We start from the raw sequence: 14,375 nt of genomic DNA on the forward strand, positions 1-14,375 counted from the left end.
AATTTCTTAGTTTTCTCATTCTTTAATCCCCATTCTTGAGAAGGCTCTACAACTTCGAATCACGTATCAACTCTCTATATCAAAATCAAACTCAGATATGCAAAACCAGCTTATATTCTGCACACGAGAAAACCAATTCAACTCTCTATTTCATTGCATCACACTAACTTCATTCCAGTTAGTGTTGCTCTAAAAATATGACATCAACTCAACAGCATGAGATGCGTTATTCCAAAACCTCAACCATCACAAGTTGTATTATTTAATCTAACTCTGTGTGAGACATTCCAGATATGATTCTTTTCGCAAAGTGACTAACTAACAAGAAGCGACCGCGCGGTAGGGATATGCTGTCCAGACAGACACTCAATTTTATTCCACTTTAAGAACTATCTTCATGAACTCGTACACCAGGTAACTAATGGCAGCCGACGGTAAAACCTGCAAATTTGAAATACAAGGAACAAATTTAAAACAACGATATTTGAGAGCAGTGGTAGCATTATCGTAAACAAGTTTTTCCAAACGACATTGAAATACAAATGCCCCGTCAACTACATTTACTTCACGACTTGTGTATATAACTTAGTTCATCCGCTTCTACAAAAACCTGTCAACCAAAAAGGTGCTTCTTTTTTGGTCCATCTGGACTCAAGGTCTAAGTTTGGGATGAGGTCTCGGGTTACCCAATTGTAACAAACTTCTCCCAAGACTCAAAAGAAAGGAAAGTGCTCCTTTCACTCATCTAGGATGCCTTGAGGCTATAGAGCTGAGTAATAGAGGTAGTAACGATTTTACTTCGACTTTGCCAGCAATAAATTTTCAATAATTTCAAAATATTATTGCAAAAACCAGAGCCTTGTTTGGTTTAAATTTTGGTGAATATTTTCTTGCCCCTCCAAATAAAACAAAACATTATCTCATTTTCATTCCCTTTTCCAAAAATTTATCCACACTCATTTTTTAAACTCCTAAAATGACCATTACTTTTAATTTAACTTTGCCTCACTCCCCATAATAGGCTATTGTTATATTATATTTTAACATAAACATCAATTCATATGCCGTTTAATAATATTTAACAGAGGAATCTTATACATATCATTTGAACTATTCAATAAAAATTTACCACCAAAGATCGATCCAAGCATACTATTTCATCCCACAACAACAATTCTCAATATTATTTCTCCAAAACCTTTTACCGTAACACAAAAAAGTATCCAGATAATATTTCAAAATTTTATTTCAAGCCAAAAGATAGAAAACATTCCTAAAATCATGAAACTAGAATCATGTAAGATTCAAATTACAGGACTGCCATGCCCCTGCACTGTGCACCAAGTCTTTTCACTTGATCATGTTATAATGTTGCTATTGCACAAGATCATTGTCGTGTATGTGAAGAAGGGATCACCAATTTATGGCCACGTAAATCCAAAGAAATTGGTCACTACAATTTAATGTGAGAATGACATACTGTTGCATATCTAGCTCTAGGAAATCCACCTATCCGAAAACAACTAGAACAATTTATTATAACCTTTAAATGCAAATAAAGGAAATTATCAGTTTAAATATTGCTGGGCACAAGTTCAGATATGTACCTGCAATAAACTTGGGATTAATCCAGCATAAAGTGCTGGAATGCCACCCTGCTCAACTATTTTGGCACATGTTTGCAACGCACTCATCTTTGTTGCCCGAACTTGCATCTGAAGCTGTCTTCTCACGACTTCAAACGGGTATGTAGCAGCTTCCGCACATGCACCAGCTATTGCTCCATATATTAAAGTTCTGGTAGGACCCAACTCAAGTTGTTCCAATGCATTTAATTTATCACCTTTCTGCTTCATATTTTGAAGCCTTCTTTTTCCTTCTGGTGATCGCAGATATGCTGCTTTTAAAATATCATAAACTCCATAAAAAACTGCACCAGAAGGTGCCATGCTAATGATTGAGGGTACTAGACCCTTGTACAGAGAAAAGAATCCTTCAGTGTGGATCAGATGACGAAATGCACCTATCAATCCACCCAAGGCTTCTCCCCCTGGAGCTACCATAACAGTTCTGATCTGAAATATCATAGAATACTTCTCTAAGCAGAAGTAATAGAAATCAACACACTGCACGACAACAATCCCTTTCAAGTAAAATCCATTTCATATTTTGCTAAAAAATGATCTCTAATAAACAATTTAATAACTAGTAACAAACTCTATTAATTGATTCACAATGGACGGCATCGAATGAGAGGCCAGTAGAAAGTTAAATTTACTCAAAAGGGTAGAAATTCATTAACTATCATTGCAATAAGCTAGCAGTAAAATACTATCAGAGGAGGTACTCACTGGAATCTAGGAAATTACATTTCCATGCTTGGTATTTAAGTGTTATAAAAGCCTTATAACCAGCAATAGTCATGAAAGGCATTTTTACACTAGTTGTTTAGTATTCTGTTAGGGTAGAGCGTCACAATAGAAATGTTCAAATTCAATAGAACCAAGTACGCTCCTTCAGATTTGAATCTAAAAGTTCCATGTTTGTTAAAACCTTGACATAAAATAAAAGTTAAGAGATTGAAAGCTGAAAGGAAATAAACAGTCATAGAATGAAAAACTTTGTCAAGATATCCACATCAAATTGAACTCACTGCAACTGGGATTACGAGTCTGTGAATAGAATATAAAATAAATTGTAAAAAGAACGGTGCAGCAGCTTCTTTCCAGTGGCTGGGGGTGTGTGATAACCTTTTACTGTTTTTCGGAAAATTCCTGGCAACAACTCCTACTTCTATCAAGGAGAAAATGTTTGCTCGTGGCTAGGGATATAATAATGGAATTGAAAGTGTCGAGACTGTCTCCACGCACACCGGGGGAAGAAGTGGGTATCATGAGGTTGCAACCAGGGACATGAGGGTAGAATTTAAGTAGTCCTACACTTATGTGACCCAAAGAAGCGAAAGTGTCAATTAATTGAGTTGTTCTAATAAATTATAATGTCTAGTTCATGCAACCATGCTGAGAGCAAATAGAAAAATCAAGCATCACTTACAGTGTCCATAGGTATACAAAGCACTGTAGCAGTAATTCCAGCTGCAGCACCAGCAAGGAACCTCTCAAAATTTGTCGTCTCTTTATTGCCAGACAATCTGAGCAATTGTTTACGATAAGTATCATAAGCGTAAAAATTGATAGACTTAAATGGCGCTGTTCGCAAAATGTTGACAAAGTTGCCTTTCCAAAATCCTCTGAGCCCTTGAGAAGCTGCTATTGTCTTAATGAGTTCAAAAAGATTCTTCTGCTCACCACGAACTATGTACTCGAGCTTTAATCTCTCCAATGGCGCAACAAAAGTTCTGAAGCAAAAAAGAATCAGGAGATGCAAAAATTAAACATATGCAATGTATGGTTACTGCAAAAAATCCTGTGACTGAAAAGATATTTTCCACATCTGCAAATAATTCCAACATTGTTCCAGTGCCACTCAAAAAAGGCATACAGTAATATAGATGTATGAGAGATATCAAGAATTATCTAAACTAGCCCAACAAATTATGTATTTCACAGCCCCCAGTTGTAAGCTAAAGTATAAATAAACATGAGGCCAGAAGCAGTCAGCAATGTTTTTTGGAGTACATATATTTGTTATAGTCCTCCAAGCAGCCTGTTTGCTCGATAATAATAATCCATATAAATAATCTGAGCCCACTAGTTTCTCGTGTGAATTCTCCTCCAAAGTTCCACGTGAACTATAAGCTGAAGAGTACGCCAAATCTCACCCCATTCAGAAAATTTTTAGCGCACCAGCGTCATCAGAAAATAGAACAGAAACTTATCTCACTCTTTAACATCTTTTTTCACGAGTTACCTCATTCAACTGTGATTATGAGCGCCTAGGCTAAATCTCCAAAATAGCCCAAACTAGATTATATGATTAATTCAGCTCACTTAATGCCCAAAATACTAGATTTTATGATTCAACAGTCTGAATTTTTTGTCAATAGTAAAAGAATATATGCCTAATGCACACCTTTTTAGCCAATGAAACCCAAAACGGAATAGGGAAATGACAAAACCAAACTGATTAGTAAATGGAATATCAAATCACCTTCATAATTGAAAAAAATAAATTTTTTGGTGTTTTCTACAACATATGCAAGCATGCTTGGCAACAACCCTTCTAATCTTCAAGGGGCAAACATCCGTTCTATCAGCTAGGTGAAGCTAAACCATGGTAGTATTTTCAAAACATTAAAAAAGGTGGCACTTCCCTAACACTACAAAGAAAACACCGTAACTCAATAAGGCATCAAATGTGAGACATCACTGTCGAAACTGAAGCACGCATAAACTTTCATCTCTTACTATGATGGGGAAAACAGAAATCAATCGATTCACAAAATATTTACGTATAAATTTATGCGAGACGATTGCGCCCTGTGTAGAAAGAATGAGAATCCTACCAAAAGGCAAAAAAAAAAGAAGAAAGGAAAAAAGAAAGACTTTTAACCTTGAAACCATGGCTGCAACAGCACCTGCCCAAAGATGCTTAGCAGTGTTGAAAGTGCCCCCGCCACCGCTTTTCAGCACCACATCACTCTTGTCTTCCTTAACAATCTCGCAAATCGACAAGTTTTCATTCCCTCCCTCACTCTCAGTCTCCTCGCTGTTTTCACCACCACTCTCCAAAACACCACTCACCGTCACCGGCAACTCACCATGCTTAATCGACGACGCCGACACAGACAAAAACACTCCACGCCGCCTTCCGACGCAGCTCAAATTCCTTCCGCGGCTCCTCCTAGAAGGCTGAGCAATCAAAGAAACAAACGAAGCAGGGGCAGATTCATGCAAAAATAATCCGCCGACCGAATTTAAATTGCCGTATATCAAATCATCATTAACTGCAATGGATTTCCTGAGGTAATGCTCCAAATTAAGCATTTCAGATCAAAAAAAAATGCTAAGAAACAATCGATTACAGAAGCGACGGGAACGTTCGATGAAATGCGAATGTGAAGTTATATAGAGAGAAAAGGGAAAGAAGATTGAAGGATAAGAAGGAATATGGAATAAAAAAGGGAATTGATTCGAGAGAGAGTGATATTCACAGCATTGCTGCCATCGCCGGTGCGATCTCTCCAAGAACATGTGCTACCAACTACTCTCTGCACACACTGTGCAATTCTTTTTCTTTTTCTTTTTCTTTTTCTTTTGGAAAGTATGAATATCTCAACTAAAATGAATTTAATCAATAAACATAAGATTTACAGAGTAATGCCGTAATTTTCATTCAGGATATATTAAATAATATTTCTTTTTAACGTAAAAAAAAATAATACTACAAAATAATATTGTACACATAAAAAATAATGATTTTCATGAGTTGACATGTGGAATAACCATCTTTTAAAATTGTCAAATAACATAGTACTACATGAGTTTTTGTTTATATATAAAGTTTGGTGAAAGTCATTTTCTTATTCCAAATTTTCATTCCATATGACTCCAAAATTGCAAATACAACCCTTATTTTTAGTCAATTTACAATAACCTTTATGTATATTTTATTTAGGAAAAAAAAACAAGTAGAAAGAAAACTGATTTTAGGACAATTATGTATTGCATAAAATAATTGGATCTAAACAGCTTATTTTTTAAAAAACAATTTATGTAACATATATCTGCCTCTATATATAATATACAGGTAATTGGTTGACTTTTGCATAATTGGTATGTTAGTCACGTATATTAATGTGAAAAAATAACATTATTATGCCACATCAATCATCATCTTTTCATTATTTTACTATTGAATAACAAAGTGCATAGTTTTTATTTTCCTTTTTTTAAACAAATAATAAGATAAAAGTGATTTAAAAATAAAAAATACTCATGAGATCGTCTTTCGATGAAATTAACGAAATGAATTTATGATTCGATCCAATTAATAAAAAAATATTTTTTATATTGAAAATATTAACTTTTATTATAAATATTGTTTTCAATTTTTCGAAACAAATGATATTTCGTTCTTACGGTTTTAAATTTTCTTTATTCCATTTCTTCTTAATATTTTTTAATTTCATCCGAATTCTTGTTGAGGCGCTGTATTTTGACCATTTTCAAAAGTCAGCTTCTCTCTCGAGGCTGATTTTTACTAAGCGACAAACATAACAAAAGCGTGCTAAGTGACAAAAGAGTTGATCATCCAAAAACTTTTCATGTCGGTGTAATATGTTTTAGTATATGCCGCCCGCATGACACTATTCTTGGAATCCACTAATTTTGATCAATCATGAGCCGCCACATCACCTGCGGGTGATGTGTAACTCCATGATTGGTCAAAATTAGTGGGTCCCACGTGGGGCCCACTAATTTTGTCCAATCATAAGCCGCCACGTCATCCGCAGGACACTATCCTGCGGGTAGCATTTACTCAACCCATAGTATCATACCAATTTATCCCTTTTTGCACCTCCAAAGTGCAAGTTTTTTTTTTTTTTTTGGTAATTTAGACATCTCTTCATCTGTTAGATGATGGAGATAATTCGTGACAAAACAAGTGTCTCCAGATACCATTTTGTATGAATATTTCATACAAAACAAAAATGAATATTTTCATATGGATAATCAATATTAACGTAAATTTATATACGAAGATATTTTTATTTAAACATCAAACTAGGAGACATAGTTCCTCCATTTTATCCAAGAATACAACTCTTGAGTATGATATCTGATGTTACTTGTTGGCAAAGAGTATTAAAATCTGATAGTGAAATTAAAATTTTGTTTTTGTTTTTAAGAAAAGAAACGACAAAAAAAAAATACACGAACTTGGTTTTGCAGTTTGAACTTTGAAAGACCGGTGTAAGAAGCCTTTTATTATTTTTATTAATGGGCTTAGCCCAAAGTTTATTATATGGGCAGAGAATTGTGTATCATCCAGGTACGATTGAAAATGAACGCACATGTTGAAAGCTAATTTGCTGATATTAAAAGAGTGTTTTGGATAACTTTTACTTATTTAAAAGTGATTTTAATAGAGATTATTTTGAAGTTGGTGAGAAGCTAAAGTAGGGAGTGTTTGGAAATACAAGTTGAAAGTTAATACAAACTAAAGTTTAGTATTTAGAGAATAATTAATTCCAAGCTTTATTTTTTAACTAAATGACAACCATACCCTTATTTGATTATTTAATTTTTGATATTCACACTATAAAAAATGAGTTTATATATTATTTTACATTATAAATTTTGTATCAAAAATAATTTTTTTTATAAGATGAATACTTGAAAAAATATATAAGATTAATAAAAATAAAAATATAAAAAATGAAAAAATTTGTATAAATATAAAAGATATGTACAAAAATGTATGAAAATGCAGTAAATATATATATATATATTTAAATAAATGCTTATAATAATAATGTAAAATTTTAAAAAATATTTTTTAAAAAAAAATGCTTGTAATAATAATGTAAAATTTTAAAAATATTTTTTTAAAAAAAATACTTGTAATAATAATGTAAAATTAAAAAAAATATTTAAAAATAATAATAAAATCATATGTAATATGATAAGTTTATTAAGGATATATATGTCAACTTGTAATTTTTACCTTAAAAAAAATCAGAAGCCAAAAAATACATCAAATTTTAGCTTCTTGCTTTTGGGTAAAAGTTGTAGAAGCTAAAGCAGAATTTAACATTCTCAAATACTCAAAAGCACTTTTATGCAGTTAAAAGCTAAAAATCAATTTGTAGAAGTTCTACCAAACACTCCATAATCCTTTCTATTTAAACGATTACTTGTTATATTTATTTATATATGTTATTCAAAGTATTTTTTGATTCTGGAACAATAACACGAACAATAACAGCAACAGTAAGTTTAGTCGAGCCGAAAAAAACTCACTGTCCGCAAGACGAAATTGCCCCGTATATGTGTTATAACGGTTGTGACAATCGCCACTAATTACAACGACAACACAAGAGATAGTAGCACACAAATCTCTTGAAGCAGCGAACAAAATATATGGAAGAAACTTTTAAAATGAGAAAGCAAAGCAATCAAAATATTGATCTTTCAACTGCGGACATGGAGATGTATTTATAAACAGCTAATGGTTGCGACCAAGAGACACAACTCATCAAGTCGAACAGTCGCAACTCATCCAGCCGAACAAACGTAACTCATCGGTCGACAGGGCAGTCGACTTACACCAATCGAGATGAGCAGTCGAGTGTGAGGTCGAGGTCGGCAGTCGAGATGCAAAGTTTAATAAATAATAATAAATATTATTTTAATTAAATTTTGTCCAAAAAAAATAATATGGTCATAAGACCCCACCTCACCCCACCCCATCGAGCTGAGCCGGCCGGCCGCATGCGCGCGTGTATGTTTGTTAATCGACTAACATCTTGCCCATTTACAAAACTTACGGTGTCAAAGTTGATCTAGTTAAGAAAGAGAACACATTGGACTTCTTTCAATGCGGGACAAGCTCATTCTCATTTATTTCATTAACTTTTTCCAACAATATATATATAATATAATATAATTTGGGAAGGAATAATCGCATTAGCCATCTCTCTATTTTTCGACTAGAACTATCGAATTTTCTATTAAAATTTTCTCCAAAACAAATCAGTCATGATTTCGAAAACATTCCAAAGGCGATCGAAATATTTAGGATGCGTAACTTTGAAAAAAGTGGTTATTCGCTTTACATTTAAATCGGTTTTTTGTGCGTTTTTTATTCTCAAATTTTGTTTCTACTCCTCTTTAATTTAATTAAAATCTAGAAGCTGGTTTCACGAATCATTCTTCAATGTAATAAACGAGAACATATTTTCTATGCTCTTACTTCCGAAACTTTTATCTAATCTAAAATTACAATTTACATTCATTTTATATTTTATAATATAATATATAATCAAACTCTATCTCTTAATATTAAAATCACTTATTTAATAAACATTATATATATTAAATATAAATAAATTGAAGTATTCTGCATAATGAAATACATTCTCACAATTAGTCAAACAACAAAGAAAGAAAGAAAAACAATTTTGGTAATTTCACTCGTTATTTTTTTTAATTTTTTTTTCACGATTCTATTTCACTCGGTATATTTTCTTTATTTAAATCAATTTGATATTTTATTTTAAAAAGTCACTGTGATTTTGATTTTTCTACATGCAATTAAAATAGAGAAGTCGAAAACATAACCTAGAACGATTCCAATTTTTTTTTTTTTGTTTTAAAAAAGCTCTTTTACACCATCATCCTTCCATGTTATGACATGTTTATTAAATATAAATGATTATCAAGAAAAACTTTCGATTCTACGCGGGCTACGCTTATATAAATAAGGATTCTTAGTTATAATCGATAAACCAATTTCGAGTTATTATGTGAACTCGCCCGTCTCTTGAACTCTTATTATAACTATCTATATACAGTACTTTTGTTTTTGTTTTAAAAACCGCCAATTAAGAACTCTATTTAGTAAAGATTTACAAAGAGGAATTGATTTTGTTTAATTTACTTTCCACTTGCTGCGGTCACTGTGGAAAACAATGGGCGGAAACAATGCATTGCAGAATTGGGGTTTTGTAACAGTTGGCAACCCGTGACTTGTACTTGCCTTAATCCAAGAAACAATTCTGAGCTAGCTAGAATCGATTGCAACCCAAATTATTTATATATATTTGGTTTGAATAGTTGGTGACAAATTCAGTACCACAATAATGCATGGTCTACTTGAGCTTACAAATATGGAACATAACTCGTTGATCTTGTGATCCCCGTCTTCCGATTCACATGTCACCACGAGACAAATGTCGTTTTAATTAGCTCGATCGTGTTGAGACGAAGTTGGTCATGTTAACGTCAGTATATATCAACGATTTTATCTTATGTGAGTTTTTCTTAAGGATGTGATCATATATCATGTAAGAAAATATGACACATAATTAAAACGAGATATCTACGATGACGGAAGCGGTGACGACCGATGCCGCCATACTTGACAACTGTGCATATGACGTTTCACATTCAGAAAAGTGAGACACGCAACACACATTTATTTTGAATCTCGTGCTCCCGAATACTCATTGATGGTATGAGATTTGCCTAAAAATATCGAGGCTCTTGAGGTTCCTAAACACACAACCAGGGGCGGACCCAGAAAATATTTTTTTGGGGGGGAGGGGGGGGAGGGGGGGGGCGTAATTAAGAGCGGAACCACGTGTTGCTCCGTCGGATGGTAGCTTAGGTGACCACTTTGTTTTCTCTATTTTGAATACATTAAATTTAGTTCATTTTGTCAATATATGTGTTAACAATTTTAAAAATAAAAAGATACAAGCTAAACACATTAAAAAATTGAGATATCAAAAAAATGCAATTCAGGCAAAAATAAAAATCTAACTATATTAAACGTTGCAATTCATAAAAAAAATCACGAATGCATAATTTATATCATTAAATGGCAAGAAAAAAATTTAAAATAGTGTCATCAATATGTAATAATTTATTATATTATTTGATAAGTCCCTAAATAATTTTATTTTTCAATATATAACACAAAATGAATTAAAATTGATATGTATTATATTTTATTAAATAAATAATATAAATATATAATAAAAAAAATTTATGAAAAATTGAAGGGGGCCTGTGCCTCCTGGACTCTATATGGGTCCGCTCATGCACACAACTCATAACAACAAAAATATACTATCTACAAGAGAGTTGGAGTGTTTAGAAAACTTCAATTGAAGAGGAAGCAACACACTTACAAATTATTCGATGACCGAAAATAATGCTCAATCTTGCTTTCACATATTGTTTATCATGTTCATAAATTGTATAAACATGATTCTTCAGTAAATTCTAATAAACCATATAAGTGTAATTATTTGATCGGTGAAATCGATGGGTGAGGGATCTTTAGATATTGATGTATTTAATTTTTAACATTCTTGAAGTGCGTTTGGGTTGATATATATTAAAGTTATGGATGTACTTCATGACTTGAAATGTGCATGCATGTGTGTCGGTACCCGTGAAGTTTTGGGGGGAATGTTTGATACTTTGATTTGCAAATCAAAATAAATATATATATATGTTACCTAGCTCATGACCTCATTTTCCCGCGAGCGAAATGTTCATATATTTATTAAGTGATATTTCCTGCATCAGATTTTTTGTTTGAGTTTTATTTTATTATACGAACATGGAAATTTTATCAAATATGGGTATGTTTTTAAAATCTAAGATATTAGTGTATAAATATTTTAGTTAATGTTATATATACGTTATAAATAGGGGTGAGTTTTTGGTATATCGTATAAAAAATATTTATGAAAAAATTCACATTGGTACCGATATCGAAATTCTTAAATTTTGTTATAGAAAAAATTCATGTTGATACCGTATAGATACCGAAAAAAAATCAATATAAAATTTTGGTACGATATCCCGAAAATATTTTGGTTCGGTATCTCAGTCTTAGTTATAAATTAGCATATGCTTTAATATTTATTAATGGTTCCAGTTCATGAAACGACGAGCGAAACGTACCTATATGCACGTGTTTTGTCATAAACTGTCGAATACTTGACCAATAAATCTTATTTAATAGATATAGCAATCGATACATTATATCAAAATAAAGTATAATAAATGAATGAATAATAAATATATTTGTTTCCAGCAGTTCATATTTTCACTTATATATTGTGTTTTGACGTGAATGTAGGTTAGTTTTTGAACGATATTATGTGTTTTGGTGTACGTGTTTGTGTCTTGGGGGCAAGAATTTGGACATCACTCATTTTTATGATGTAAAACGACGTGAAATGAGAGAAGAAAGTGAAAAGATTAAATAGGAAATAAGTAGCCAAAAAAAAATTCAAAAAGTCACAGAGATTAAGCCAAGAATCTCTCGCTTTAGTGGCAAGTACGAGACCCAAACATCCATTATCCATATAATTTTGGTAAAAGAAAATTTCCCGACCTCATTGTTTAAGAAAATGAGATTAAGTCCAAATTATTATTTCAATTTACATTCCTCAAATAAATTCATTTAATATCGATAATGACATGTTAACAGTAGTACTACTCAACTGTTTTATATACAAAGTAATTTACATAATTAATGCGGAGGGTGTTGGTTTAATTTTGAAGGCTTAATTAAGTTAATTTGCTAGAGATTTATCCATCGGTCTAACATCAATTTTCTTTATATTGGTATCTATAATTTGCTAGAATACCACGCACATTTCAATTCAACTCTGTAATTTAACGTATAAGTTTCAAATATTTTTTATAAATCAATTTCAATGGAGATAATTTAAAATTAATCATAACTAGCAATACAGAATGCTTTAATTCTTCGGGTTCATTAATATTCAAATCTATTGCATTTGTTTGAAATGCATTCAAGTTATTAATTTGGATTTTAAGTTCCCTCCCATCATTTTAACGGTTGAGTCGATGCTACTCTGCGGGTGATGTGGCAGCTCATGATTGGTTAAGCTCAGTGGGTTCCACGTGAAACCCACTAATTTTTTACCAATCATAAGGTTACATGTCATCCGCAGGGTAGTGTCCGGGGGGGCGACATGTACTAAACCCATTTTAACTTAATGTTAAGTCCTCTCACCGGACATTTCGATGATTTCTAATCCAAATTCTAGAATTCATGCGAAGAATTTCTTGATTTAGTGACAAGAATGAGAACCATGAGATCTCAAATTAAAACTGAAATCAATTTTAATATATTATTAATCTATTCGAACTAGAATTTTAAACAATAAAAACAAATGTGAAAATCTAAAAATTAAAGTTGGGTGATATTTGATAAATAAGTGATTAGAGTGATTTTAAAAATGACCTTCTTATTAGAATCACTTTTGGAGAATCATAATCACCATATAACTAGCTTTTAGATTTCAATTAAGTTAAGCATAAGCTAATACATAATCTAGGTTTAAGAAACACACAAAAATGATTTTTTTAAGCCAAAAACTAATAATCAATTTTTTTAATGATTGCAAACACTCCTTAAAATTCCACGAATCATTTAATTCGGCTGCGCTTGAGGCTCGAAATAGCTGTCAAAATTTTAAACTTTTTTTTTTTAAAAGAATCAAACTTGTAAACTTGGGAATACGAAAGTTCGACAAACTCGAACAAGTTGATAAATGAATCCTTTAATTCATTAATTTGATTCGGCTATTTTGGTAAATAATAAAAATAAAAAAATTCATTAGTTTGATTCGGATATTTTGACAAATAAATAAATAAACATATTCTTATTTTTTTAAGAAAACCTAAAAACATTGGAAATTGTCAACATGCCAAAAGAGAATATAAGTAAATATATGTAAGGGCAATTATATAATTTCATACACAAAATTATAAATTCATGAAAACTTTCGTTATATTTATCTAAAATTATACATGTATTATACAAAACAAAATTGATATATAAGAGATCACTGAAATTCTCACAAATAAAATTTATTGAAATAAGCCATTTGTAAGTTTTGTTCTACAAGGAACAACAAGCCATTAAAATTTTTTAAAAAATATTTTGAGTATAAATGGTTGGAATTTAATTTTCTAGCATCCGATTCACACTTTCAACAAATAAAATAGACTGAATTTTCTTTTTTCATTTTGACCTAAAATCTGATCACACAATTCTAAATTTCCACATATTTCATTACCTCTAAATAAAAAATTCGTCTTCTATTACTTACTCTACTCCATTAGCATATAACATAAACTCATATTTACATTTTTAAATTCTATTAAAAAAATCAATTTGACACGACACAAATTAAGTTGAACAAATCTTCGGTGACATGGTCTAACGGTTTATATTTATGTGGTGGATCAATCCAGTCTATATTTATAATTAAAAATAATAATATTTTTGATATTAAAAGTAATAATTTTTTAAGAGTTGATTCGTATATGAGACCCGCATTACTAAATTGGCTCGTGAAATTGTATCATAAAAGTTATTGTGAATTTATAAAATACTAATGACCATGACACGTGATTTTCACGTGCTCGATACTTTAATTATATTTTTAGAAAATTTAAAAAATTATTACTGTAAAAAAATATGAGAGTTGATATAAATTAGAGAGAAGTTATAAAAAATTATGTAGATAATTTAAAATATATTTTCCCCAAAAACCAAATATTTTCAAAATTTAAAACAATAATAATAAAAAAAAAGCATTGGGAACAGAAAGGGCATAAATGTCATTACAGTCAGCTTTTGGACTACTTATAACTTGTCTTGATCCATCCATCTTGCTTGCCTTGCCCCCAACC

General features: G+C 31.4%; 1 protein-coding gene across 1 annotated transcript; it reads right to left on the bottom strand.

Annotated features, from left to right (window-relative positions):
- Nucleotides 1–76: 76 nt before the first annotated feature.
- LOC140890843 (probable mitochondrial adenine nucleotide transporter BTL3) lies at nucleotides 77–5,264 on the bottom strand. Its single transcript, XM_073298961.1, has 4 exons — nucleotides 4,513–5,264; nucleotides 3,055–3,358; nucleotides 1,608–2,075; nucleotides 77–441 (listed from the first exon to the last, which is right to left on the bottom strand). The coding sequence occupies exons 1-4, from the start codon at nucleotides 4,944–4,946 to the stop codon at nucleotides 373–375; spliced, it is 1,275 nt and encodes a 424-aa protein (XP_073155062.1). The 5' UTR covers nucleotides 4,947–5,264; the 3' UTR covers nucleotides 77–372.
- Between the last annotated feature and the right edge of the window lie 9,111 nt (nucleotides 5,265–14,375).

Source organism: Henckelia pumila, chromosome 3 (assembly GCF_033568475.1).
Source record: "Henckelia pumila isolate YLH828 chromosome 3, ASM3356847v2, whole genome shotgun sequence".
In the NCBI taxonomy this organism is placed as follows: domain Eukaryota; kingdom Viridiplantae; phylum Streptophyta; class Magnoliopsida; order Lamiales; family Gesneriaceae; genus Henckelia; species Henckelia pumila.

Bases quoted from the DNA above. Each gene is read 5' to 3' on its own strand.
- LOC140890843 (XM_073298961.1), bottom strand. From the start codon at position 4,946: ATGCTTAATTTGGAGCATTACCTCAGGAAATCCATTGCAGTTAATGAT. The intron at 3,359-4,512 runs GTTAAAAGTCTT...TTTTTGCTTCAG, and splicing joins GTTGCAGCCATGGTTTCAAG to AACTTTTGTTGCGCCATTGG. The intron at 2,076-3,054 runs GTAAGTGATGCT...ATGATATTTCAG, and splicing joins TTTGTATACCTATGGACACT to ATCAGAACTGTTATGGTAGC.